This window comes from Mirounga angustirostris, unplaced genomic scaffold (genome assembly GCF_029215605.1).
Source record: "Mirounga angustirostris isolate CCGP_5_RB_7025 unplaced genomic scaffold, mMirAng1.0.hap1 SCAF_12, whole genome shotgun sequence".
In the NCBI taxonomy this organism is placed as follows: Eukaryota; Metazoa; Chordata; class Mammalia; order Carnivora; family Phocidae; genus Mirounga; species Mirounga angustirostris.
The window spans coordinates 19864935-19891133 of record NW_026991720.1 but is presented as its reverse complement, the minus strand read 5'-3'; the positions used below and the strand labels follow the sequence as shown (position 1 = coordinate 19891133).

Sequence of the window (26199 nt, the reverse complement as noted above, 5' to 3'; positions counted from 1 at the left end):
CTAAAAGTGATTGTGTACATAATGATGGTGTTAATCTAGTTGATGGGGATCACTTTTGGAATGATTCTGTTAAAGACTGGTCAATATTCCCTCTCCAGTAATGATACACCATCTAGTATCTAGTTTATGGTTTCATCATTTCATTTGGTTTAAATAAAGACATGTACTTAAACCACTTTTAAACCACAGGCAACCTGGATTTCGCATAGTAAGTTAGGTGATTCTACAGCTATCATAATACTATAATTATTTTTCTTGCAATATGCACTATTGGATTTAGCACTTTTAGATCTTCTAACATGAACTGTATGTAGAATTTCTAATAGAAATGGTGAGACATTGCACTTTTCACTGTCAGCACAATACAAGGGGAACTCTTTTTAAAATCTTCTGCATTAAGCCTACAAAATGCTTCATCACGGAGACCTACATCTCTCAAATATTCCTGGAAGAAATCCAATTGAACGAAATTAATGTAGCTACTTCAGGAAAGGCAGTAATAAACAAAGATGATTTTACAGAAATGGAGAGAAGACAGCAGGAAGTTGAACAATACTCAAATAATTTAATGATTTTTAGTGTTTTGTACACAATGAAAAGTAAGTAGATATTCTTTAATGGCAATGGCTTTTGTTAAGCATTTTCCAGTTTTCAAAGAGCTTTTATATACATCATCTTATCTGGTCCCCCCAATAACTCACAAACGTGAGCAAGGAACAGACTATTATCCCCACTTCATAGATAAAGAAGCAGAGACCAGAAGAGATTAGGTGACTTGTCAAATAACTAGATGACAGCACCATGCCTTCTGACTCCTAGTCCAGCCTGGAGTTATTAGGTATTAACTAACAGTAGTGTGATTATTCCACCTTAGGATTTTTCTAAGCTCACTGGTACTCTCAGTTTTCAGTTAAAATTCCTAAAACACTACTTTCCAGCCTTATCTTCAAAAAGGAAAAAATATTTCACCTATATAAAAAGCTGCTGACTGCAATGACTTGACATCATCACACCATCTCCATCTGATCTACCACCATGTGTTCTAACTTGAGGCCAAAAACAACAGTTAGCTGCTGAGCAGACTGGTTTCATCAGCCAAGATCGAATCCTCTCAGTATATCACACTAATCACTGAATGACCTCCATCAAATTGGTGGATTTATGAGTAATGGGTGAATATTTTTCATTGCCTTTTCTTGTACCTGAGAGCAATCAATGACAAATCCAAAAGGTACCGAGCACAGTAATACTTGATAGCAAAGAAAACTGTCACTGGGTGGGGAAAAAAGCAGGTACTGGGTAAATCACCTCAAAAACTATCAGTCATTCATTTTATTCAGCTAATATTTACTATCAGGCACGGTGCTTGGAAGGGTTGAGGTAAACTAACAGCTGACTGAGCGGTCACTCTGTGCGGGACACTACAGTAGGTGCTTTATGAGAATGAGCCCATTTAACAAATCCGTGAGGTAAGTACTATTATATCTTCATTTTACAGCTGAAGAAACTGAAACTTGAAGTAACATGCTACAAAAACTCAGCAGGTAAATGTCTGTTCAGTGCATTCAATCCAAGTCAGAGCCTGTGTTCTAAACCAGGGTTCTACAGACTAGAACTCATGAGTCAGATCCCGCCTGCTCTCTGTTTTTATATAGCCCTAAGAGTGGTTTCGGGTTTTTGAGTGGTTTGGGGGGTGGGGGGTCCAAAGCAGAGTATTTCATGACATACAGAAATTATGTGAAACCCAAGCTTCAGGGTCCGTAATTGGAACGCAGTCGCAGTTGCCGACTGACATACTGGCTACGGCTGGTGTCACGTTACAATGGCAGCGCCCAGCAGCTGAGCTGAGAGCTGAGTAGTCGAGACAGAAACCATACACAGCCAGCGAAGTCTAAAGTATTTCCTATCTGGCCCTTTACAGAAAAATGTGCTCACTCTTGCCATAAGCCATTCCACTTGATGCTTTTTTTATCATCTCTATTTGGATGTCTTAACAAATATCCCAAACTTAAAGTATTTAAAATCAAATTCCTGATTTTTCTGCACTACCCACAAGAAGATCCGTATCTGCATAGTCTTCCTCTATGGAAAAGCCATCCTTCTAGGTATAAAAGCCATAGATCGAGAGTATCCTTGAGTTCTTTCTTTCACTCATGTTCAAAACCATCAACAAGCCTGATCAGCTCTGCCTTTGAAACATGCAACCCCATGCTTCATCCCCTCCATGGCTAGCAGCCGGTCCCAAGCCATCACTATTCCTTTTCTGAATTACCGCCATTACCTCTTCTTAGGTCTGTCTTGCTTCAGTTCTTGCCTAAGACAAAAGCCAACATGCTCTTCCACTCACAAACCCTCTAGCCTTTCCAACATGAAACACACAGCCCTGCTTCAGGGCTCTGTTGCTGGTTGACTTCCCATTACTGCAGACCTCTTACCAAAAGCCACCTATTAGGCCCTCCCTCTCTACCAGATCCCACACCCTATACTCCAAGGCCCTGGGACTCCTTTTTCTCTGCTTCATTGTTCATCCATAGAATTGCAAACTGCCATCCACTATATACACTTCAGCTCCCTGAGGACAAAAGTTTAGTTAATTTTCTTCATTAGCATTTCTCTGGCACTAGCCTGGAGCCTGACATGTATTAGGTGATTAAGCAGACATCTGTTCGATGAATGAAGAAATGATCCCTGTATGCAAGAAGCATGCACACTAGTGACGTACAGACATGGGTGAGCATATTTAATGTGTAAATAACTGTACTGAATGGGACTTAATACTGTATTTCTTATTGTATCTACTTTCTTATTAAACATCTTACTCTAAACAACCAAATTTTAGAGCTTTCCATCAAAGGGAAGAAAGATCTAGCTTTGTATGGCCCATGTGTGAAATGATTCTAGACAAATCTACTTTACTGAACGGGGGCACTGATGAGGGGGCTCAAATTCCCATTCTGAAACCCACAGTCTCCTGTTTTAGCTTTAATTCCTGCCTTTGCATCTCTGTCAAACTCTAGGGCCTGCCCAGAGGTACTGCCTCAACTCCTCTGAACTCTTCTTCCTAAGTCCTACTGTTCAACTCCTGCCCATTTCTTAGCCACAAATGCAGTGAAACTGAGATTACACAAAGACAATATATCCATTAAAACACTTCCATTTCTACGAACCCACTCAAGTTTCGTCAATGCTAGGGAGAGTCAAGAGTAGCACTCTACTGTTTGACCTGGAGGCAGTGCAGCTTCTAAACATTTAGGGACAAAATACCCGCGGGGGGCGGGGGTAGGTAGCTGCAGAGTGATAAATGCCTCATTGAACCAATAACGTGACCATACCCCAAAACAGCCAAAGAAGAAATAACATTCCCTGTGAGAATGATCTACCTGCTTGGCTTCTTCACTTCCTTTTAACTAGGAAAAGCAGCTACAGTTCTAATTATTGGTGCTTAAATAAATATACGGGAAAGTTGCAGATGTGGTTCTAGAAGAGAATCAACGACAAGAAATAGTCATACCCTCTCCTCCAGTCTAGCCAGCTGCTCTTTGTAGAATGCATCCTGCTTCTTTATCACTCGATCTTTCTCTTCCAGCTGCTTAGCCTAAAAAAAGAAATGAAGAATAGACTATATCAAGAAAAAGCAGCAACAGTGAAGCAAAAGTCAAGTATAAATTACATTAGAAATAAGTACATAGAGCTGAAGATTTTTGCAATCTATTAGGTCTCTGCCATAGAACAATATTAATAAGATGATGATTGCTGTATTTAAATGTAAAGGAGTCTACATTTTTTTTTTTTTTTACTCTGACAGCTGTGTCCTACTTTGTCAAAAAGTATCAGAATACAGCACAGTTTTATTTAACTCCTATGGAAGAGTAATTTCAAGGATTAATATTTTGTACAATAAAACTTAGATTTTATTCCAAGCATAAACCACATGGTTATTAACCTTTTTTCTGAACAACAAAATACCTATATGACATTTTCTACATAAATCTTATGTTTGAGAGTCCTTAAATTACCCATTGAAACCTGCACCTAAGTACATGTATTGGTCTATTTTCTTTTTTATGAAGCAGGGGGCAAAAACCACTGTAAATGTTTATTTGAATAATTAAAAATTAATAGTAAGAAATAAAAATAGTTAAAGTAATTATAAAACTCAGTCATCCCATTTCCAATTTATAAGATTTTTTCAAAATTAAAAAAAGGTAATAAAAATTTTTTGATACTTGAAAAATAATGATAAAGATGGTTACTTATGGATGTTTTTCAAGGTTAATAAAAAAATGCATTTTTCAAACTGTTGTTTGTATCTTGATCATTACATTTAAGTGATCTTTATCTCTGAGAACAGACCTCCCTGTCTCACACCCCAAGTTAGAAAAGTTTTTAATATATTTTTGTTCAGTAAATGCTGAATACACACTTGACAAGGAATTTTAAGATATCCAGCAAGTATGCATTTTGGCATTCCCACCCTTATGCCGCATACCACATTTTTTTGCAGGGTGATCAAGGGTCACTTGCCTCAACCTTGTGTGAGGGTGATTTCCACTATCTGCTTTTATAAGTTTACGTGTACCCATTTTACACATATATAGGTCATTGCTTTGCTACTTACTTTGTCTTCAATGTCCTGCAGCATGTTAAAAACAAACAACAATTACTTAACAATAGAAGTAGTATTTTTTCCTAATGTCACAAAGAAATCTGATAGATAATATCTAAGATGCAAACCAAAGAAGGCAATAGGGGGAAAAAAAGATCAGAGAACTTGCTTAACTTAGGACACAGCCAAATGTCAATGTGCTGCTACAGTTTGAATAGAAGATTTCAGTGAAAAGTTCATGCTGCTTGAAAGCGTATGAATAAATTTAAAAAGATACAATAATAAGATTACATTAAAATATATTCATATGCAAGTACATAATAATCAATGGCTCCTTGGTACAACATAGTAAAAACCTGACTAGCCTGTCAGGAATATAAAAGAAAAAGGAAACAGAGAAAGAATTTTTAACAAGAAAGTATGCATGACAATATGATCTACAGAGAAAAGGTATTTCTAAATTCAACACATACACACCCAAAATAGAAATAAAGGAAATGTAAAAGAACGGTTTTATGAGACCCTCTGTTAAAAAAAAAAAATCATTAAACCAAACAAATAAGCAAATGACAAAAAGAGGAAAAGAAACCACAACATGTAACTATGAGAGTTAAAGTTACTAAAATACAGAACACTAAAAAAAAAAAAAAAAAAAAAAAAGCCCTCTACCCCTCCACCAAAAAAGCCAAAAGAAAAGTACACAAATGACATACACTGGTAATTCACACACAAAAATACAAATAATAAACACATGGGAAAAAACCCAACCCTAAGAGAAATCAAAGAATGATAATTAAAATAATGAAATACCATTATTCATCTACTGAACTGACAACAATATAAAATAGTAATAGTAATGTCAGATACAGGAAAATAAGCTCTTCTATACATGACTGGTCAGAATGTAATTTGATATAACCACTTTTTAAATCAATTTGACACAATGTAATGTTTTTAAAATGTACATATTCACTGAGATCTAAACTCTATTTTTAGGACTTTTCTTTTTTTTTTTTTTAACTGTAGATCTTTTTTTTTTTTTAATGTTTTATTTATTTATTCATGAGAGTCAGAGAGAGAGAGAGAGAGAGGCAGAGGCAGAGGAAGAAGCAGGCTCCCCGCCCAGCAGGGAGCCCGATGTGGGACTGGATCCCAGGACTCTGGGATCATGACCTGACTTTTCTTAAGTAATTATGACAATATACAAAGATGTTCAAGATAAAGTTGTTTAGAATTGCAAAGATGCAAAAATAAAAATCAATTTAATGGCTAAATAAAAATATCTTCAAAATATACTAAGTAAAAACGGAACAGATTATAAACAAAAAGGACAGTATAATCTCTTTTCTTTGTAGGGAAAGAAAAAAACCAGAAGGATACTCAACAAAATGTCAACAAAAGTTACAGCAGAATGGTAGGTTTATGGGTGATTTCTAGTTATTCCTGCTTCTTTATATTTTCCAAATTAAAAAAAAAAATCACATACTTTGTAGTCAAAGGACACAGGAGGGAATTTTCTGAGGTGGGAGAACTAGTCTGCTTGTTGATAATGGTGGTGGTTACACAATTGTATGCATTTGTCAAAACTCATAAAACTACATAGCACAGAATGAATTTAACTATATAAATATCTTAAAGTGTATACAAATTAAATACACTAAAATTCATGAAAATAACTACATATAAGTATATGGATGGACGTGTGCATATATCTTTGCTATTGTTAATCTGCTTATCACTTGGCCAATTTTATTCTAGGCATTTAATCCTAGGAAATATTAAGAAAAGCACACAAGGATTTAGATCTAAGAAAATAAAACCAATGTTACTTAAAGCAACAAACAAATGGGAACAATAGAAGGTTGTATAAATAAGATTTGGTCCAACAGGATACTGATTATAATTTTAGTCCAGACACAATGACCAAATATTCAGAGCCATCAAAAAAATAATGGCTTGGAAAAAAGTATCTATTATGCCAAGATATTAACAGTGGACAGGATATGCATAGTGGGATATTTTTTATTTGGACTGTTCTTTACTTTCTAAATTTTCTAGAATGAACAATTACTACTTCTGTAATCAGAAAAAATATTTCTTAAACATTAATATCACATACATGTATCCCTGACTACGAGATGGAAACATAATATGAGATAGAAGCTCAGAGTGAGGTATTTAGTAATTATATTAACAACCAAATTGTTTTAACAACTTGAACAATTATTTATAGCCTGGAAATTCTCTTACCTACAAAATCCTTAATGTACCAGCACTTGATTCTCTCTCCCATTCAATGTATGACATTACCCACCATGGTTCTTAAAACACTTGCACTAAATGTTTCTTTCATTCACAGATAGTGCACAGTGAGACATTTTTTTAAAATGCAAAGAAAAAGTAATATATTCTATTATGGTCATTTAGAAAACACTCAAGAATTCAATACTACAAATATATTGCTTAAGTCTACTGAGGACTACATGCACCAAAAAATTTGATTTTGAGGAGCAATGTAAATAAAAGATACATAGTAATGTCCTCATTCACTTTTCTAAGATGTAATCTTTGAAAAAATTTAAAGCAACATGTGAAAAGGTCAGATATACACACTAAAAAGGAACTACCTCCAAAGACCCGAAACCACCAAGCTATGGCCTAACATCACAAATCTTTCCCTAGACAGCCAACAGAATCAATAGTTTGAGATCCACTGGGGAGAATAACAAAGCAAGAAACACGGCCACAGCACTTTAACGGCACATTGCTTTGAAACAGTTAATGTGATGCTGGGAGGGAAAGTCACACAATATGAATCCTGAAACTTAAATAAGCCTGGAATACATTGACTAAGCTAATAGCTGCCAAGGATGGAGAGTCACACTCAACTTACGAAAAAGCAGTAAACCAAGTGCAAGGAAATAAAACTTCTACGTATAACTCTCTAACAGAGAGAGAATCATTTTAAATGAACAAAAACAAAGAGGATTACAACATTACTTATTGTTATAGAACCATTCCTTAGGGGGAAAAAAGAATATAAAAAATTTCCCCTCTTTTCTTGTTTACTATTACTCTCACTACAAGAAATGTGCACTGATTAGTTTTCAGATCCTGTTAGATTCGGGATAACATGATTGGGCTGAAAACATGACAGAACTTAAGTGGATCATTATGGAAAACTAGAGCACCCCATATGCAAGAGACACAAAGAAAATAAGGAAATCAAGTTTTCTTTAAGAAACCCAACACATAAATATTTCAATGTTTTAACTCCGTGTTGGTAGCTAGATTCAAAATGAAGTTCCCATATGTTAACTTCTTTAAGACTTGCTTCTTTTCAGAAAGGATCTGAAGGTGCTTATGACAAAGAATATAATAAGGTCAACAGAAGTAAAAACTGGGATTATGGGGTGCCTGGGTGGCTCAGTTGGTTAAGCGACTGCTTTCGGCTCAGGTCATGATCCTGGAGTCCCGGGATCGAGTCCCGCATCGGGCTCCCTGCTTGGCAGGGAGTCTGCTTCTCCCTCTGACCCTCCTCCCTCTTGTGCTCTTTCTCTCTCTCACTCTCTCTCTCAAATAAATAAAATCTTTAAAAAAAAAAAACTGGGATTATGGATATGACATACTGTGCTGGTGGGAACTTTACCTTCCCACGTATATTCCTAGGTAACTCTTCATAGCGAAAGGTTTTTGGCATAGTAGCTCAGCCTTCTCAGCCCTGGTTGCTCCTGAGGACTACGGTGTGGCACAGGGTACATGGCCTGGAGAACCTGGTGACATCACAATCACCTAGCTCAGAGGTTGTATTGTTACCTTGGACATCAAGTACAAGGCATGTTAAAGAAAGATTCTGGGCTAAAGCTCGTACACTTGATTTTATTTTATTTTTATTTTTTAAAGGTTTTTATTTATTTATTTGAGAGCGAGAATGAAAGAGAGAGAGAGAGAGCACATGAGAGGGAAGAGGACCAGAGGGAGAAGCAGACTCCCCGCTGAGCAGGGAGCCCGATGCAGGACTCATCCTGGGACTCCAGGATCATTCCCTGAGCTGAAGGCAGTTGCTTAACCAACTGAGCCACCCAGGGGCCCTAAGCTTGTACATTTTAAATGACAAAGTTCCTTGAAATGCCAGTGCTCAATTTTAATAGCTCAAGGGAGAAAACAAAGCAGGTACCTGCTCAATTTTCCATTGGAGGATACTATGAAGCCAGAGATTACTAGGGTTGAGAAAAGGCAACAACTGTAAATCAACCTAAATAGGAAATCCCTATAATGATATTTCCTATCATTCTAAATCTTATAACAAATCTGAAACACACACATAATGGATGAAGAAAGATTTAATCTTTTACAATGATATGGATAATCTGTGGCAAAGATCAATCTCTATCTTATAACTCACATCAGCAAATAAGAGCAGGGAAAAGAGCTTTATTCCTCGTCAGAACTACAAAGAACACAAAATATATAGGAACCTAATAAAAGTATATGCTAACATAAAACAAAGAGAGAACTGAATGATCCAATGGGGCTGAACCATAAACTTGTAAGGTAATAATACATTTAGAAGCTGTAGAACATGGTCACTGTTCACTGGGGATACCAATTAGCCGTAACAAAATAATTAAAGTAGCCATGCATTCAATTAGCTGAATACTACACTTCCGTATAAATGAGAAATTACATAGGGTTCACTGAGCCTTTATCAAGTGGCATTGGTAAACAAAGAATCATACTCAAAAGCACGGTTTTCCGAGCCACATTATAAGGTGACATTCAAAAGGGTAACTCATCTAGGTGAACTTAAATGATGCCCAACCTATTATCAACCTTAGCACACTGTTCAATGACTACTTAGAGGCATAAGCTCTGAGCAAAGCCCAGCTTGAAATGTTAAACTACACTTATGTGCACAAACACAGTGAGGACTGGCTTAAGTTGAATATAGACCGAGACTTAGCAATAGACTTCCTAAATCTGGAACTCCTATCCAAGCCTCCAGGGCTTGATCAGTCCATTTGGTTCTGTTTTGTCTTCCCAAGAAGAGCTTCAGGAACTCTCCTCTTCATTTCACCTTTTTTCACCCTGATGACATACTGGAAACAGCCTACTGAATATGTCCTCTGCCACTTTGGGGCATATCTGCTTATTTTCTTGAAAAAAGCGAGCAGAGGCAGGTAAGTAGTTTTTGAAATTAAAAAGTAAAGCCAACAATGAGTGAAGAGAGAATGTTAGGTACATAAATTTAGAACAGAAAGCAACCTAGTGTGCTTTGCTTTAACTTTTTCCAGAAGCTCTACTAACATTTGTGCAGAACATGGTATTTGACAAAATAAGTAAAATTAAGTGCTAGATGAAATCAGAAATGGTTTTACAAGCCTTCTTCTATAGCCTTAGAGAGGAAAAATAATTTTTTAATCATACATTCACTTCTCCAGTTTTCTAGTTTAATTCAGAACTTACTATGACAGATAGTCGAAAATCTACTTGGTGGGGAATCAGGAGACCCAGATACCCATTCCAACTCTGCTAAATCACCATGTGACCACACACTGACTCACCCCAGCCCCATCCATGTTCTAAAACCCATCTTTAATGTTACTTCCTTCACGTAGCTATTGCCAAGTCATAACCTGCTGCCTCTCCCACTTTTGCACCTAATAAAACTTTTCAACAGGTCTCTTACGGTAACCTGTTTTTTTAAAGATTTCACCTTTAAGTAATCTCTACACTCAACGCGGTGCTCGAACTCACAACCCCGAGATCAAGAGTTGCACGCTTCACTGACTGAGTCTGCCAGGCCCGCCTTATGGCACCGGATTTTGACTTTGCCTTGTATCGTACGTGTCTATCTACCCACGGTCCCTCTCTCAACTGTAAACTCTGAGACAGGAAAAGAGATTTACTCCTCTCTATCTGGATCTCTGGCTCAACCTAGGTCTGTAGCTTCCCACAAAGGAAAGACTCAGGACATGGCAGTCCAAATGAAAACAAGTACACTGAGGTAAAGAGTCTGTAGGAAGTAGGTAGACACAAGTTCTGGGAGCCAATCTGTCACAGCATCTGTGATTTACTTCAAAATACACAGTGTGACATTATGTGTCCATGTTCCTTAGGTTAAGCTCTAAACCAGGCGCTGTCAGCATGCTACTCAGGCACACGGAATGCGGGAGCCATCAGCAAGTACTCTTACTGGAAGCTCAAAACTGGAAGCTGAAAAAGGAGAGGTGGCTACTACCTGGGCATCTCTCATGCATGCCTTGATCAATAATGATGTTTTGCTACTTAGCACAATGACCATTGGAAAGGAGATTTTATTAGTGAAAATGGGTCATTAACTGGCATGATAAATGTTAGATATGGGTTCTTGCTAGTTAGTAAAATGAAAACTCAAAAAGATCTCAGGGTTAGCTCCCAGAAGGATATTCCCACCTCTGCTGTGTGACTGGTCACGAGACTACATGAGGTCATGACAACAAAGCTGTCCTGGTACCTTTAAGGTATGGTACCTTAGGCCTGATCACTTGACAGTCCTGTATCCAGCCATTGGTTGAGGACAGAGATTCTCACCTTTGGCACTGCTGACATTTTGGGCCAGACCACTCGTTGCTGCGGAGAGCCGTCCTACACACTGCAGAATGCGGAGGGGGACACCTGGCCTCTAGTAGCCAACAGTACCACCCCAACTCTGAGCTGTGACAACCAAAATTGCTTCCAGGCATTGCCAAAACTGCCCCAGGTGGGGACCACTGGTTTAAGAGGATTGTTGGCTGTCTGAGGCCAAGTACAAGCAGCCTCGTCTGCCCCAAGTAACCCTCTTCCTGCAAAACAAACAAACAAACACTTAACAGACAACTGGGACTTCACTGAGTTTTACTGAATGGGTTGTATGAATCATTTTGTACTGCTTGTTAAGAAAGTTTTCTTCAGGGTGCCTGGGTGGCTCAGTCAGTTAGGCGACTGCCTTCGGCTCAGGTCATGATCCTGGAGTCCCGGGATTGAGTCCCGCATCGGGCTCCCTGCTCGGCAGGGAGTCTGCTTCTCCCTCTGACCCTCCTCCCTCTCATGCTCTCTGTCTCTCATTCTCTCTGTCTCAAATAAATAAATAAAATCTTAAAAAAAAAAAAAGAAAGAAAGTTTTCTTCAACAAACGTCTGTTTGTATTACAGAATCGAGCTGGAGTCTTGCTCACATTATAAACTGGTAGGGTTGCACTGCAAAGGTATAATGTATAAAAGCAACAAGAGTGGCTCACATACATGTAATGCATCACATCCCAGTGAAAGAGAAAACTGGAAATGTTAGTTCTTTATTTTTGAACTAAGTACAAAAAGCATAAAACAGGTATATAAGTTCTCTCTTTTCTCTGCCTCCCTGAACAAAACGGAATCAATGCCTACATAAGCTCGGATTTTGAATCCATGTAACTGATGCTCAGTTCAGGAAGAATGGATATTCAGTTAACATGAACTGATACGAGTTGTTTAATACTTGTTCTGCTTGGGTAATGACAACCCTAGACCTGATATTAAATATTTTGTGTATCATTCCTGAGAACAGGCATATAATGATTCCATTATAATTTATAACTTTCAATGTTACAAAGCAACATGAAATTTCAACATGAAAGGCACTAAAATATACCACTTCATCAGTTCAGTGTTGTATATTTCATGCTCCCCCACCCCAAGACCCATTTAAAGGAAGAACAGCCATCACGATATCCAGCACATAAGAAACATTAAATAAACGCTGAATCAAAAGTGAAATGAACTGTTAGCGCAGAGTTCTCAAATAAGCAGCTTTAGCTTCTCTAATGAACACTCACTTTAGCTACTACATGTTTATGAAATACACAAGAGAATGTAAACATGCATCAAGTCTAAAAGAAAAGACCATCTGAATCAAAAACAAAGTTCCAGAAGACCAAGTTCTATGAAGAAATGAGAACGCTATGTCACAGAATCATTAGTAAGCTTAGAAACTTTAAGGATAAGAAGGATCTCTGAAAGAAGGAAAAGTGGTTTATAAAAAGGGCCACATTCAATAAAACTACTGTGTGATTACATGGACTCAGAGCAGGAAGGGGCTTTTATTATCAAATTCAGCTGCAGAAAAGATGGGCTTATAAACCACTGAATGTTACCATTACATGTAACAGCAGAGTGGTCTTAACTCTAGACCACAGAGTGGAAAGAAGCAACAAGCATTGGGAATTATATAGCCAAAGGTGCAATTATACTAAAATGTCTCTCTTCTTATTCCATATTGTGGGGAATAATACTCCCATTTCCAGGCACTTATGTATAATCTTGTTTTACCATGGAGATTAAAAATCTCAGAAGCACTCTAACACAGAGATGCTAGCTCAACCCCATTACTTGTGCCAAGACATTTGGTGTCACTGATCTGAAATGTAAGTTGGACAGAAACACAGAGACAATTACTGCACAACTTCTGGTTCCTTTTCTTTGTATTAACTTGTGTTTATTCAATTTAAACTTAGGCTTAATGTGTACACGATCAGGACAAATTGGCTGGAGTTGACCTCTCCTCTTAGAATCTATTTCACATGCACAACTTGGAAAAAAAACAAACAAAAAAACCCAAAGATCATCCAGCTCATGTATCAGGAAGCAAGCAAGGCTCCAAGTTCCTTGTTGACTAAGGGAATCCTTAAGGTCAGGGACAGAGTTGGCTCTGGGACCCGTCTCTTGAAGGCAGTGCACTCCCATCAACTCCCTGACTATTTCTTTTCATTTTGGCTTGACATTAAGGGAAGACAATGTAAAAGTGACTAATCAAAAATTCGTAGTTATTTTCAACAGTACTCTACATAAGGAGATTTTTACGATTTGCTGTAATGGTTAATGTAGACTATTCTAAATATGTCTTCAAAACCACCTATCTGCCATGTCAGTTCAGGTCCGCTCGGATGCAGATGCTGAGACAGAATCAGAAGTAGAAGAGATGTACTGGAGGAAGGATAAAGGAGAGAGGGAAGAGCACTGGCAGAGAGAACTTCCGACGATGCTCTAGGTCTGACACCTGGGATGTGAGACCAGGACGGAAGGAGACAACAGTGTACCTCTGAGAAAACCGGGCCAGGACGAAAAGGAGCCTCAGAGCAGAGATCATCCAGTAGAGGAATCCTGCGTCAGGCGAGATGGCCCAGCTCTGAGGCCCTGCCACGTGCTACAAGCCTGGTGGGGGCATGGCCTGGGGGTGCACCCTGCAGAAGGTTCCCGGCTGGTGGCTGCTTGAGGCTTGCGGCCAACTGCACCCTTCGCAGCAGGTTCTCTCCTAGAAAGACAGCCCAACGACACACTCCCATGGCTGTCACAAAACTTTGACAATGACAACAAACTCTGACCAGGTCTTAAAACCTCAGCTTCCAGTTCAAACAGAAAGTAAACCAGCAAACAAGAACGAGGTTCTATCTGTTAGAATACATCAGATCTCTTTGGAATTTCTCCACTCATGCAGGCCAGGCTAAGTAAATCCAGCTGGACCTCTGGAATACGATTTGATCCAGAAATCCTGTGTAGCAGGAATAGCAACAAAATAGTCATCAGACAGTTAGAGCTTTCATTCCAGGTTGGCTGCTAACTCATGATCTTGGGCAAGTTCCTTAACCTTTTGGGACTTGTTTCCTTTTTTGTAAAATTAAGGGGATAGGCTAGATAATATCCAAGATCCCTGTAACATTCACATTTTATGCAGTACATTTACCACATTTCTCCTATTATTCAATTTGAATCTACTCGACAACTAGGCCAGAGGAAATTCAATGAATGCGTATGTTCTGCTGCCAAATTGCTAGGATGCTACCAACACATATTGAACAACATTTGGAGATGACGGTGTGTATGTGACACCTGGTTGCCAGGGGCAGACGCTGCATGGCAGCAGTGACACTTCCTCCCCGCCTGACTCGGCATCGGTGGTGGGTTTTCGGCTACTGGAGGAGTGATAGGGCTCTGTCTCAGCAATACTTGCAGGGCTGCTTCTTGAACCTGACGCTACCTGTCAGACTCAAACGGTTAAGACAGACGGTAAAATGGGCCACTTTCTAAAACAAGTTCAACTCACTGGTGCCAGCCAAATCACACTAGCTCTCGTTTTCTACAGAAAAGTGAGTAAGCTCAGAAAATAACAGGGCATCTTTATCTCATTTACAGGCTTTAAAGAGGATGGTGCAGTGTAATTACATCACATGCACATTCAGTTTATGCAAATCCAACTACCCACTGAAGGCGGGAGAGAGGAATTTAAGTAGAGCACAGGATGCTGCCCACTCCATCGGGAAGCCTAGGACTGCTGCACTCCCGGCCTCTCTCGTTTCCTGCCCAGTGAATGGAATTCTAGTGGTTCAAGATAATATAGTTTTCACTCACAAATCCTTAAATAAAAGCCAACATTTCAACTGTGCTCAACTGAAGAAGCCTAGTGACCTAATAATAGAAGAAAAATAGCATGGCTGGACTCTTAAGAATAAATTAGAACAAAAGAAATCTTGGCCTCATACATGAGTTTTGTTTTTTGGGTTTTGTCTGTTTTGTTTGGTTTGGTTTGGTTTTAGTTTTACTGACTTGTAATGGACAAATAATATTCACATGCTGATTTTAAAACTAAATCCTTAAGTAAGATGTGACTCCACTGCATTCCAAGGAAACTGGAATTGGGAAAGTTATTAGAAGGATAAAAATATTTTTAAAACATTCCTCAGCAATGCCCACTGGTAATGAAAGAATGAAGGAGTACCTGGTGCTTCATGACATCCCATTTTTCCCCAAACCTGATAGGGAGGGGGTTTTTAAAAATCTTTAGCCCCTGTATAAAGCCCCTAGCTTAACTGACGGACTAAATGAAACATGAGATCATGGGAACAACGAATGATGAAACTGAAGCTTGAACAAAGCAAAAATGGAAAGAAGTCTTAGAGAGGAGGAATGAAAAGAAGAGAATGCACCCAAAACATGAATCATCCAAATGGAAAGCAGTTGAGTACACCAGATAGACCGTAAATAAGCCACTTCTATTCGGGGATCAAGCTGGTTGAAGAGGGATGAGAAGGTAGCCATTATCTGCTCGGGGGTGGGCACACTGAATCAGACCTCTTCTCATTCCCTGAGCGTGGCTAGCTTAGATTTAGCATTGTCCTCATCCCTATTTGTACACTGGTGTGGAAGGACCACAGTGAAGCAGAGAATTCTGGATTCTCAAATTCCAGAATCCCTTGACGCACCGGGGAGTGCCTTTCATCAAAGGTTTGCTGAACAAGGGACTCAGGAATGGACATAACCAAAATATCAACTCACAATTCTTAACATCTTTGATCACTTTTAAGGACCTAAAACTACATAATCACTTTAGAAAGCTTCATTCCACAGCAATGTGAAGTAAGGGGTATGGGTTTATACCTACTTTTTGTTTGTTTTAAAGATGTATTTATTTTGAGAGAAAGAGAGCACACACAAGCAGGGATCGTGTGCAGGGCTTGAACTCATGACCCTGAGATCATGACCTCAGCCAAAAAGCAAGAGTCAGACGCTTAATCAATTAAGCCACCAAAGTGCCTTCCCAACTCTTTTTTTTTTTTTTTTTAAGAGAGCAGTTACAGACAAGAGACTTGCCTGAAATTCACAGCTGGAATAGCTGTCTCGTGAAAACAGAATTTCTGACTCTTCCCACTACAGCTCACCAGGCAGACACTTCTCTAGGTTTGGACCCAAGAATGAAAATCAACCTCATGATTTTGACTTGGTTTTGCCTGCTGGGAAGTCAGAATATTATTATTTGACATGGTATCCTGCCTGCCTTATAGTTATGGCTATCTTATTATATGTTATCTTTCCAGCTTAAAAACCATCCTCCTGTGTGATTTTCATTCATCCATCATTTGATCAGATGCCAGAAAGCTCCTAGCAACTGTTCAGACTGAGAAGCTAAGTGATCCGATTCCAGCCCCAAGGAAAGTGACCCCCACCCTCAAGCCTCTTAAACCAAATTCAAGTAAAAATTACAGATGATCTTAATGACAAACTGTGAATGACATCGGATGCCATATTTATCAGCTATCAAAAATACTCAGACAAAAAGAGGAAGGATCATATACATTTGAAGCAGGAACGTGCCTTAGGAACCAAGGTCTTCAGATGTTAAAGATCTAATTCTGGGACAGCTCTACTCACATAAGATCATAAACCTACTTAGTCATGGGTTAAGAATATAATACAGGTTATCTTGACTCACATTTTAAAGTTGACAGATTAAACAATATCTCAAAAAAAAAAAAAAACCTGCCTGTGAATAAGAAAAAAGAATCCCAAAATAAAAATTCTTACTGTTCCAAACATAACATCACTGCTCCCTACCCCACCCCCTACAATGCATATGCACATTAAAAAGCATGCATTTGCATGGGGGATCATCTACAGAGCTTCTAAGTGGTGTTTACAATCTGGGATGAGCGCTGCAGAAGTGGCCAAAAATATTATAGACCACAAATCAAAAGAGCTACGTGAAAATAAAGTCACTGAAGGTAATGGATATATATGTTAAGCATAAATACACCACGTGTAAGTCATTTAGTATGGTAAAAGAAATCTTGTGCTGAAAGCTCTGGCTTGGTTCTTTAAACTTTTACAATATCAGCCAGCTATTCTATTTTTTTAATGTTGAATGTTTTGTGATCCTTGCCATTTGTCACCGAGCACAGAATATTCCAGGCTCCAGTAAAGAATTAGTGCTTTTTTAAATGAACTAAAAAGGCAGCCTGTTTGCTCTGAAAAATGGCTACCACCTGCTATTAATCTGAAGCTGAAAACAAGCAGTGTAATGACATTTAGCAAGTTAACAACCCCCTCCACCTTCCTCAAAGAAGAGCAAAAGTGACATTTCATAATCTTCTCAAAAATTTTACAAAAGTTCTGAGATATGGATTTATATTTTACTAATAATAAACTGCAAATGACATATGAGATTATTAAAACCAGATACTGTGCCCCTGCAGAGTGACAAGCCTGGTTTAAGTGCTAAAGGAATTCCCTCTTAAGTTTCCCTATCTTTTTCCTTTATTCTTTTTGTCTGGTGTCAGATGAATACAAGCAGTAATGATGACATGATCAAGGAAGAGTTGACAACTGGCTGAATATTTGTAAAAAGACTGTTTAACTGATCTTTGCAACAAGCTATATTTTGTCCTACTGGAGCTTTCTGTCTTCTGAGGTAGCCTGTATCCTCGAGAGCTGAAATGTACCATAAAGCTGTTAATTTATGTATTCTCCAAATAGTTCCTGGAACACTTTGGAGAACTCTTCCAATTTGGTTGGTAGAAAAACCTGCCCACCAACTTACTCAGCTCTAACTAAGCATATAACCATGATCTAAGCAGACTACACAATTCATGACAGTCCATAAATGACTCTGGTGCCCTGTGAACATGTCTCTTCCTGGGCTAAACGCTAAGATAACTTACCTATCTGAACAACAAAATCAACTTAACGTATCTATTCATTTATTCAACAAGCCCTCAATGAAACCTATTTTTTATGAAGCTACTCCAACACTGCACTAGACTTGGTAGAATACAATAGCCAAATGCATCTCCATGACCACAAACCACAACCCCAAAACTCTGATTTGCATAGAAGTATAAAACCAGCAACAATCCATTATTTTCTTCGAGCGCTGTGTTCTTCAAGAATTTACAAACTGGGGTGGAGGGCAGTGCATGGGTTGTACAAACAAACAACCATAATGGAAGATAATATATGATAAGGGCAGTGAGTACTACAAAGAAAATAAAGGATTCCATCAGCTGGACTGAACTTTAAAGCTCGATGAGTAGGATTTAGATGGGCAGAGATGGAGTCAAAGGCCACTGCAAGAAAGGGGACGGTAATCAAAGGTACAGAGGAAAGAAGACAGGAGGCCTGGGCACGTAGAGCAGCTGAAGAGGGAATTACAGTAGGAGGGTCAGAAAGTAAGTGGGGACCAGCCTGCAGGAAGACGGAACTGTCGGGCTAAGAGAGGTCTGGACTTCATCCTGTAGGCCATGGGGGGCCTCTAAAGGTTTTTAAGTGTGATGAAAACAGTATTTTAGGAAGATTAATCTTGGTGTATAGGATAGATTAGAAAGAGGGGAGAATGCCAGTGGGGAAACAATTAAGGGGGCTGTGGAAAGGATCCAGGTGTGAGATAATAGAGGTCTACATGTGCTGAATGGCAGTTACGTTTCCACCAGCGCTTTCTAAATACCCTCTAAAGTAAATATATAAATTCCAGTGACAGGACAGTGCAACTGAAAGAACAAACCATTCTCCAAAACATAGGGGGGGAGGACATGCAAGGATTAACACAGTGCATACCGTTAGCCACGCCATGGAAAATCTCCACGTAGAAACGGCCACTGAAACCACGTAATTTGGAGTTAGGCCCCTGATACATCTGATGTCAAACACACCATTCTAAAATAAAAGTAACTGGAGAAGAAGATGTAATTATGAAAGAGGATGAAAATTGGGACATGTCATCATGAGCTATTAGGCATTATTTTCTTTAAATACCAGTGGCACCTGGAGGTTGAAAATCTGGTGTTGAAGAGAATTATGCTGCCATCACAAGGAAAAATACAACTGGGAGCTTTCTCCATGTCCAGCTCAACACAAGCACCAATGCCCTCCCATCAAGAAATTCAAATTTGCTACAGTCTAACACTAAATTTTAAGTCCTTTAACCTAAACAAAAGACTACTATATAAAACCTATTACCTTAGAAAAATCATGATGGTTCTAGATAAATTTTAAAATACCCTAATTTTAATATTTCCTCAGATTTTTCACTGACATGTTGTTTAGTATGCCACTTTTAAAATGTGAGTCAAGGAAACCTGTATTCCATTCTTAACTTGTGATTTAACTAGCTTTCTGACCTTAAAAGCATCCTTTAGTATTTCAGGACCTTGGTTTCTAAGCTATGGTCGAAAAGTTAAAACTCTAGACCCTCCGCCAAAGAATTTCAATAGATGGTTAAGATGCCAGTAAGTGGGTCAGAAGCATAAGCCTTTGTCCTGCGTGCTGGGTCCAGGACACGCTGGCTCCTTTAGGTTTCCATGGACAATTCAACAAAACAGAATATAAACCAAAGGGACAGATCCCTGAACTCAGAGAGTCTGGAGAAAGCCACTTTTAATAACCAGGATTAATAAAAACTAATAGTTGTATAGCACTTAGGAGTTTCCAAAGTTCTTCCATATTTATTACATCATTTAATTCTCAAAACAATGCTAGGACTAAATTAAATTCTCCAAGCTACACCTAGAGTGCGGCATAGCACAAAAATAGTAAAATAAACCCTGAGAAAGTTATCACCCCAATTTTTTAATTTTTTCATCTATTTATTATCACCCCAATTTTACAGGAGAGCACACTGAGGGTCACAGAAGTGGGAAGAAATGGCCAAGTCACATGGCCAATAAATGGTCAAGATGTTTTATATTCACAACTCTTATTATTACACAAGTACCTTTATCACCTTCTCTACAAAGCCACGCCCCCGCTCTACTGACCATTCCCTTTTATGAACTCCCACGGCACTTGCAGCCTGAGGCACCAATTCATTCAGTAATAGTTATGAAAAAAACTTCTATGTATGAGGCATCCTACAGAGTGCTGTTGCTTAGCGGTGTATTAGTCAGTTTGTTGTTGAGATACATAAAAAGTTACATGGGTAAATAAAAATCACATGTACTATTGGGTACAAAACTTATCCTGGCTCAGCCTACTTGCAACTTCCAGACAAACCCCTTGTTCTCCTACCCACTGACTTAGTGCCTCTGGACTGACCTCACAGGACTGATTCTTGGCTCTCCGTACCCCTCTTTTCTAAACCACCTCCTCAAGCAGGTTAAATGTTTAAAACTGTATGCAGCAGAACATTTTCGGCATGAGTGAGTTTTTACCTATACACCCAATCTGACAAAAGAATTTAATATACATGCAATTTGAGTAAACTAATAATCAAACATTAATGTGTCCTACCATATCCTTTTTATTCCCATTTTTCCCCTCAGTTACTACCCACATTTTCATCTTCAGCTGCTTCTTTGGTAACAGAATAAAAGTCAAATACATCAGCCTAACTAGAAACCTGTTGTATCCATAACTCTTCTTCATCCCCTATATGCAACTAATCACAATATCCTATCTATTAGTTATTTCATGTACCACCCTTAGGAATTTTTTTTTTTTTAAGATTTTATTTATTTGAGTGAGCGAGAGAAAGAGCACAAGAGCAGGGGAAGAGTAGAGGGAGAAGCACACTGACCTACAGTGCAGGGAGCCCTATGTGGAGCTCGATTCCAGAACCCTGGAATCATGACCTAAGCCGAAGGCAAACATTTAACCGAATGAGCCACCCAGGTGCCCCCACCCTTAGGATTTTTGTGATATCCATTTACCACCATTTAAGACCTACTGCTATTGACTTGATATTTTTCTCTAACCTAGCTCACTTTTAAAGGTTCAATAATTTTAAGAGAAAACTTTACATAACTACCCTAATCAGAAAACCAGATTCAGCTGTCATAAATAGAAAATAATAGGGAAAATATACTGAAAACAATTTCTGGTTAGAAAACATTGCCCAACCCAAGATTCTGAGCTGAGACATGCTCCCTTCTCCTTGTGAAAAAGGTAAATTAACTATGCTAGTGGTTGAAGACAAAGTATCACCAATGATGTTGGCAGTAAATTACACAGGGGTTAATTACATATAATCCACAGCCAGAACTCCTGGGTTGGAATTTTAATTCCTCCACCTACTAGCTATGTGATTTAAGGCAAGTTATTTTAACCACTCGGTGTATTAGTTTCATCATCTATAAAACGGGAATATTAATAGTACCTCCCTTATAAGGTAGTTATGAGGTAAAATGGATTAGTATTTGCAAAATGCTTAAATTGTTACTATGTGTTTGTTAAACATATAGTGTAACTACCAGGTTCTGCTGAAGAGCACACAAGCATAGCAACAACTCGCAAGTCACAACAAATAACACTGTATCATGTGATGAAAATTCCAAAACACTGACAAATCAAGATACCAGGTATGTCAAGGACACATGCCAAAAGAGGCTTGAGAATGAGTATGTGGAGACTTCAACTAGAGTGAAGGAAATGAGCCCTGCCTTTCCTCTGCTTGGACTAGACCAGAGATTTGGCCACTCCCCAAGTTCAACAACCTCTGGTAAATGTAGTAGGCATGTCAAGGATGACAAAGCCCTGCTTCAAGGATCTAGAAATCTAAAGAGGGACAGACAGATGATTTTTAAAAATCACAACATAATATGATGGTAAAGGTAGTGGCATGGAAATCAGACAAGGGGAAAATTATGCCAATGGAGTCAGAAAAGGCTTCACCAACGAGTTCAACTGAGATGGGTCCTAGAGGCTGAGTAGCTATTCATCCACCAGACAAGAGAAAGGGCAGTCCAGGCTCAGAATGCAGGGAGCCTAAAGGTGGAAAAGCAGGCTACGTTCAAGGACCGGCACCACATGTGAGTACCTGAACTGCTTCCTCTACATTGACTATGCCCAAAAAACCCAAATACACAAGACTCTGAACAAGGGAGGTCTATGACACAATGCTTTCTTGCCACAGTGTGCCGAGGCTGAACAAATATGAAGAATCAACGGCAGAGGGATACCCCAGTGGGCTGAGGCCAATAGCACAAGGAAGAGGAGAGAGTCTTTAAAGACAGGCTCAAAGATAATTGAGAACGATGTAGCATCACTGTGACCCGCTTGGAAACAACTACAAAACAAGATCACACAGATGAGCAGCAAACCAAGCCAAATGGGTGTTGGTGAGCAATGGATTTAGAATGATATCTGGATGAAAATCAGGGCTATAAATACCCAAAAGCTAACTTCTGATTAATTTAGGATATAGAAGCCAACCAAAGAAAGGAGTTCTGCATGTCTGTTTTCTTGAATATGCAGAAATGATACTATAACCTCAACCATCTAGACCTGGGCATACAACTGTGTTCATCCAAGGTGTTCCTGAAATTAGTACGATTATGTGTATAATCAATAGGAAACAGATTTCTCCACTGAACAGGTAAAAAAAAAAAAAAAGTTTAAACTTAAAAAGTATGATCTATTTTTGTGATACAGCCTCGATTTCAACAAAGTACAAACATACTTTCCTTTTCCAGACAACAGCCTTCAAAGTTCTCAACCACTTAGCCTCAGAGTGGAAGAAATGGGGGCAGCTGTGGCAAACCAGCACACCCTGTCCGGCAGAGATGTGAGTGTGTGCTGGGTGAGAGGAGCAGGGACCCTAAAATGCTATACAGTCAGACTACTTAAATACATCAATTTAGAAACAATGGGAGGAAAAGTTTACTAATGAAGCCAAAACAGAGAAGAGAAAGATAAATTCAACAAGGACATTCCAAAGTCCTATAGATAGCACCAGCTTGGAGGGCATCCACTGGGAGAAGCAGCAAGGAAGCAAATCAGAGGTAAGCAGGTGTGACTTCAAGTAAGAGAGAGGTGATCGAGCATGGAGACAATTCTGACAAAGCTTTACTCTGATCAAGCCACACTTAGCGGGCAAAAGCATGGGCCGAGAAGCCTGAGAAAGTGCTGGAACTGCCATGTTCAGGGCCGATGGGGACAACTTCTATTGCTCCCTCTTTCTCTTTCCTCTGGTGTTTTCTTTTGGACTTTTTGCCATAATCTTTCCCTCCCTTATTTATCCATCTTTCCACTTACCAAGAATTTCTTTCTTCTCATGTCTCTCTTCTTTGCTTATTTCTTCTTCCTCACTTTTGTTCTTGCCCTTACGTGGGAGAAAATGTATGCGATGCCTTAGTTTGTTGTTGTTTTCAAGTTCAAAAGAGGCCAAGTTGAGTATGTCATACTTCTGACTCTAAAAATCCAGAAGCATTAGTCTCACCTCCGGCACCCTACTTCTTATGGCTGGATTACTTTTTTTTCCCTCCAGATAATTAGTAGAAAAAAAAAATTCCCTATTCCTGATTTAGCAAATACTTTCTTAGTTCTCTTCATTTTTGCTTATATGAATGCCTCACTGATCTTTTCACTACTCTAATTTTTAACTTTGTGAGCATGGGGAACAAAGGTATTAAGACACAGTATCGTTGGCATATGTAAAATTGTGATGCTTTGTGTGAGTTATAAAAAAACTAATTTTTCACAGAAAGCAAAATGTTTTTCTCTGGTAAGTCAAAGTTCGCATTGCCATTCTGGACTCTCACACTACGGAATTAACACATATGGGGGACAGGCCAGGGAATTCCTAAGCCCCTCCTGAAACTAGATTTCCAAATGTCTCTTGTCTACTGATTATCTATTTTTCTGATTATTTCCCAATGATCTAGTTAAGTAATACTTCTCATCCCTTAATTTCATATACGTCTCATTTTTAAATCTACTTTCTTCTTCCACTCTTCATCCTAACCAATTTATTACTGTCTGGGTCTACCATTCAAGTGCTCTTTCAGAGAATTAGAAATAATAACTAAATCACTCAGTGGGAAAAGATATAAACTGATAAAGTGAAACTTTGTTGAGCAGCCTCTTTTTCCCTAAATACATTGCTTCATATCATCATTCTTTATTTTCGCCAGAATGAAAAGAACATTGTAGGAAATTATTTACAATAAAGTCTAAGTATATAATTTATTTTGGGTGCATTCAAATGGTGCGGGCTGCATCCAAGTTTATGATTCTGCTGTTGTTTAAAAAGAAAAGAGTAAAATCAATATATATAATTGTACTTGGTTGGCTAGTTTACTATTCTGAATCTGGACAGAATCTAAAAGTGTTCTATACAATCCCACAGAGAAGACTAACCAATAGACTTTCCTTCTACCAGAACTAGTTCCTGTCTTTAAACTAAATCCCTCCTGCTGAAATTGAATCCTTAAACAAATTAATCCCATACTCAGATGTAGTAGAAAAGAGCCAGTCGTAATCCTCCATATCATACTTCTACACATACTAGCAGAAGGTAATCCCCTCAACCCTCTCCTCTTTTAACTAAGTATCTGTGTTACACAGCTAAATATTTTTTCATCCAGCTCTTCAACTGCAATGTGGATCTTTTCTGAATTTTATTCAAACTCTACACCCCTCTCAAATTTAAATATAAATTTTGAGAACCTTGATTTCTTTACCTAAGAAATGAAGCTAGTGACACCTGCCCTATTTCCTCTCTTCTCAGAATCAAATTAAATCATATATGTAAAGGCACTTGTAAGAAGTCAAAAACAATGTACTCATTCCAAGAAGGTATGTGAGCAAACAAATGAGAAAGAGGACCAGAGTGAAGAAAAGACATAAGGATAACACCGTTAAAATTTAAGTCAAGCTTTGTCTATATTTCCTGCACTCACTAAAGCTTATTTACTCTGTAACAATTTCCAGTTTTGATTCTAATAAGGACTAGCTTAGCAAATGATAAGTTAAGATCTTAGCTATTGCTGCATTCAAAAAGATCTGCAAAAATCTTGAGTTGGCTGCTGGATGGGCGATGGTATAGTTAGGGAGACAAAGGCACTGAATCTCGAATATAGCATTTACTAGCTTTAGGATCTTGGGAAAATTAGATCTTGGCTATCTAAGTCTTAGATTCTCCATCACCAAAATGAGGACAATAATCAGACGCTCCTTAAACGGGCTCTGTAAGGATTAAATAAGAGACTTCACATAAAGTTCTGGCACAGTGTGGCATACATTTGGGAAACCATACAATCAGGACCAGTAAATGATACACTTAAAACACAAAGTGAAATACAAAAGTTACCTATGTACTTTATACATTAAGTTGTAATAAAGCATCTAAATACAAATTCTTTGCCAGTTGTCTGAAATAAGAATGAGTCCTTTTCTTTGAGTATGGCTCTGCTGAATTTCCTATAATCTTTATAATGGATTATCAATAATTTCAACTGGTTTCCTTAAAGGTAAATGAGGACTAAAAGACCCTCATAGAGCAATCAGCATGCAGGATCCCTCTTGATTTCCATCCCCCAATCTTGCCCACAATTCTCTCACCCATACCCATATCTAATTCAATAGCAAGTTTTTAGTAAATCACATTTATGAGTCTTTCCAAAGCATTCACCTTATTAATAGCAAGAGATGACATGACATTTAATTAATTTATGCAATAACGACACCTAACATAAATAGGCTTGCAAACAAACATGACTGACTTTTGGTAAGCATCCGACTTAACCTATCAGGTAATGCACAGGAATGTCAGGAAGTCTACTAGCGATGAGCAACAATGAACCATGGGCATCACAGAGTATATTTCATGAGGGAATGGAAGTTGTTTAACCTACCAGGTGGATTCTGGGGAGGTCAGATAAGAGTTATACTATAGCTGAATCATCACCACCACCTTTGCTTTCACTCTAATCCCATATATCTGGGTTTGCTCCTGGGAGATCCCACATAAATTGTTTACCCTTCTTTGACCACATGATCCCTAAGACAATTGATCTAACCCCCTCCAGAAATCTATAAAACAAACTTTCAAGTTGACCA

At 38.5% G+C, this 26199-nt stretch overlaps 1 protein-coding gene across 5 annotated transcripts in view; it reads right to left on the bottom strand.

Annotated features, from left to right (window-relative positions):
* CHCHD3 (coiled-coil-helix-coiled-coil-helix domain containing 3) overlaps positions 1–26199 on the bottom strand; it is a 274616-nt gene that overhangs the window by 91641 nt on the left and 156776 nt on the right. For all 5 annotated transcript variants that reach the window (XR_010406367.1, XR_010406368.1, XM_045864249.3 and 2 more), the window contains exon 5: positions 3512–3595. Coding sequence is in view for 3 of the 5 variants with exons in the window: in XM_045864249.3 (XP_045720205.1) it covers positions 3512–3595 (84 nt within the window). In the remaining 2 variants the exon portion in view is untranslated. The remainder of the gene's footprint in view (positions 1–3511; positions 3596–26199) is intronic.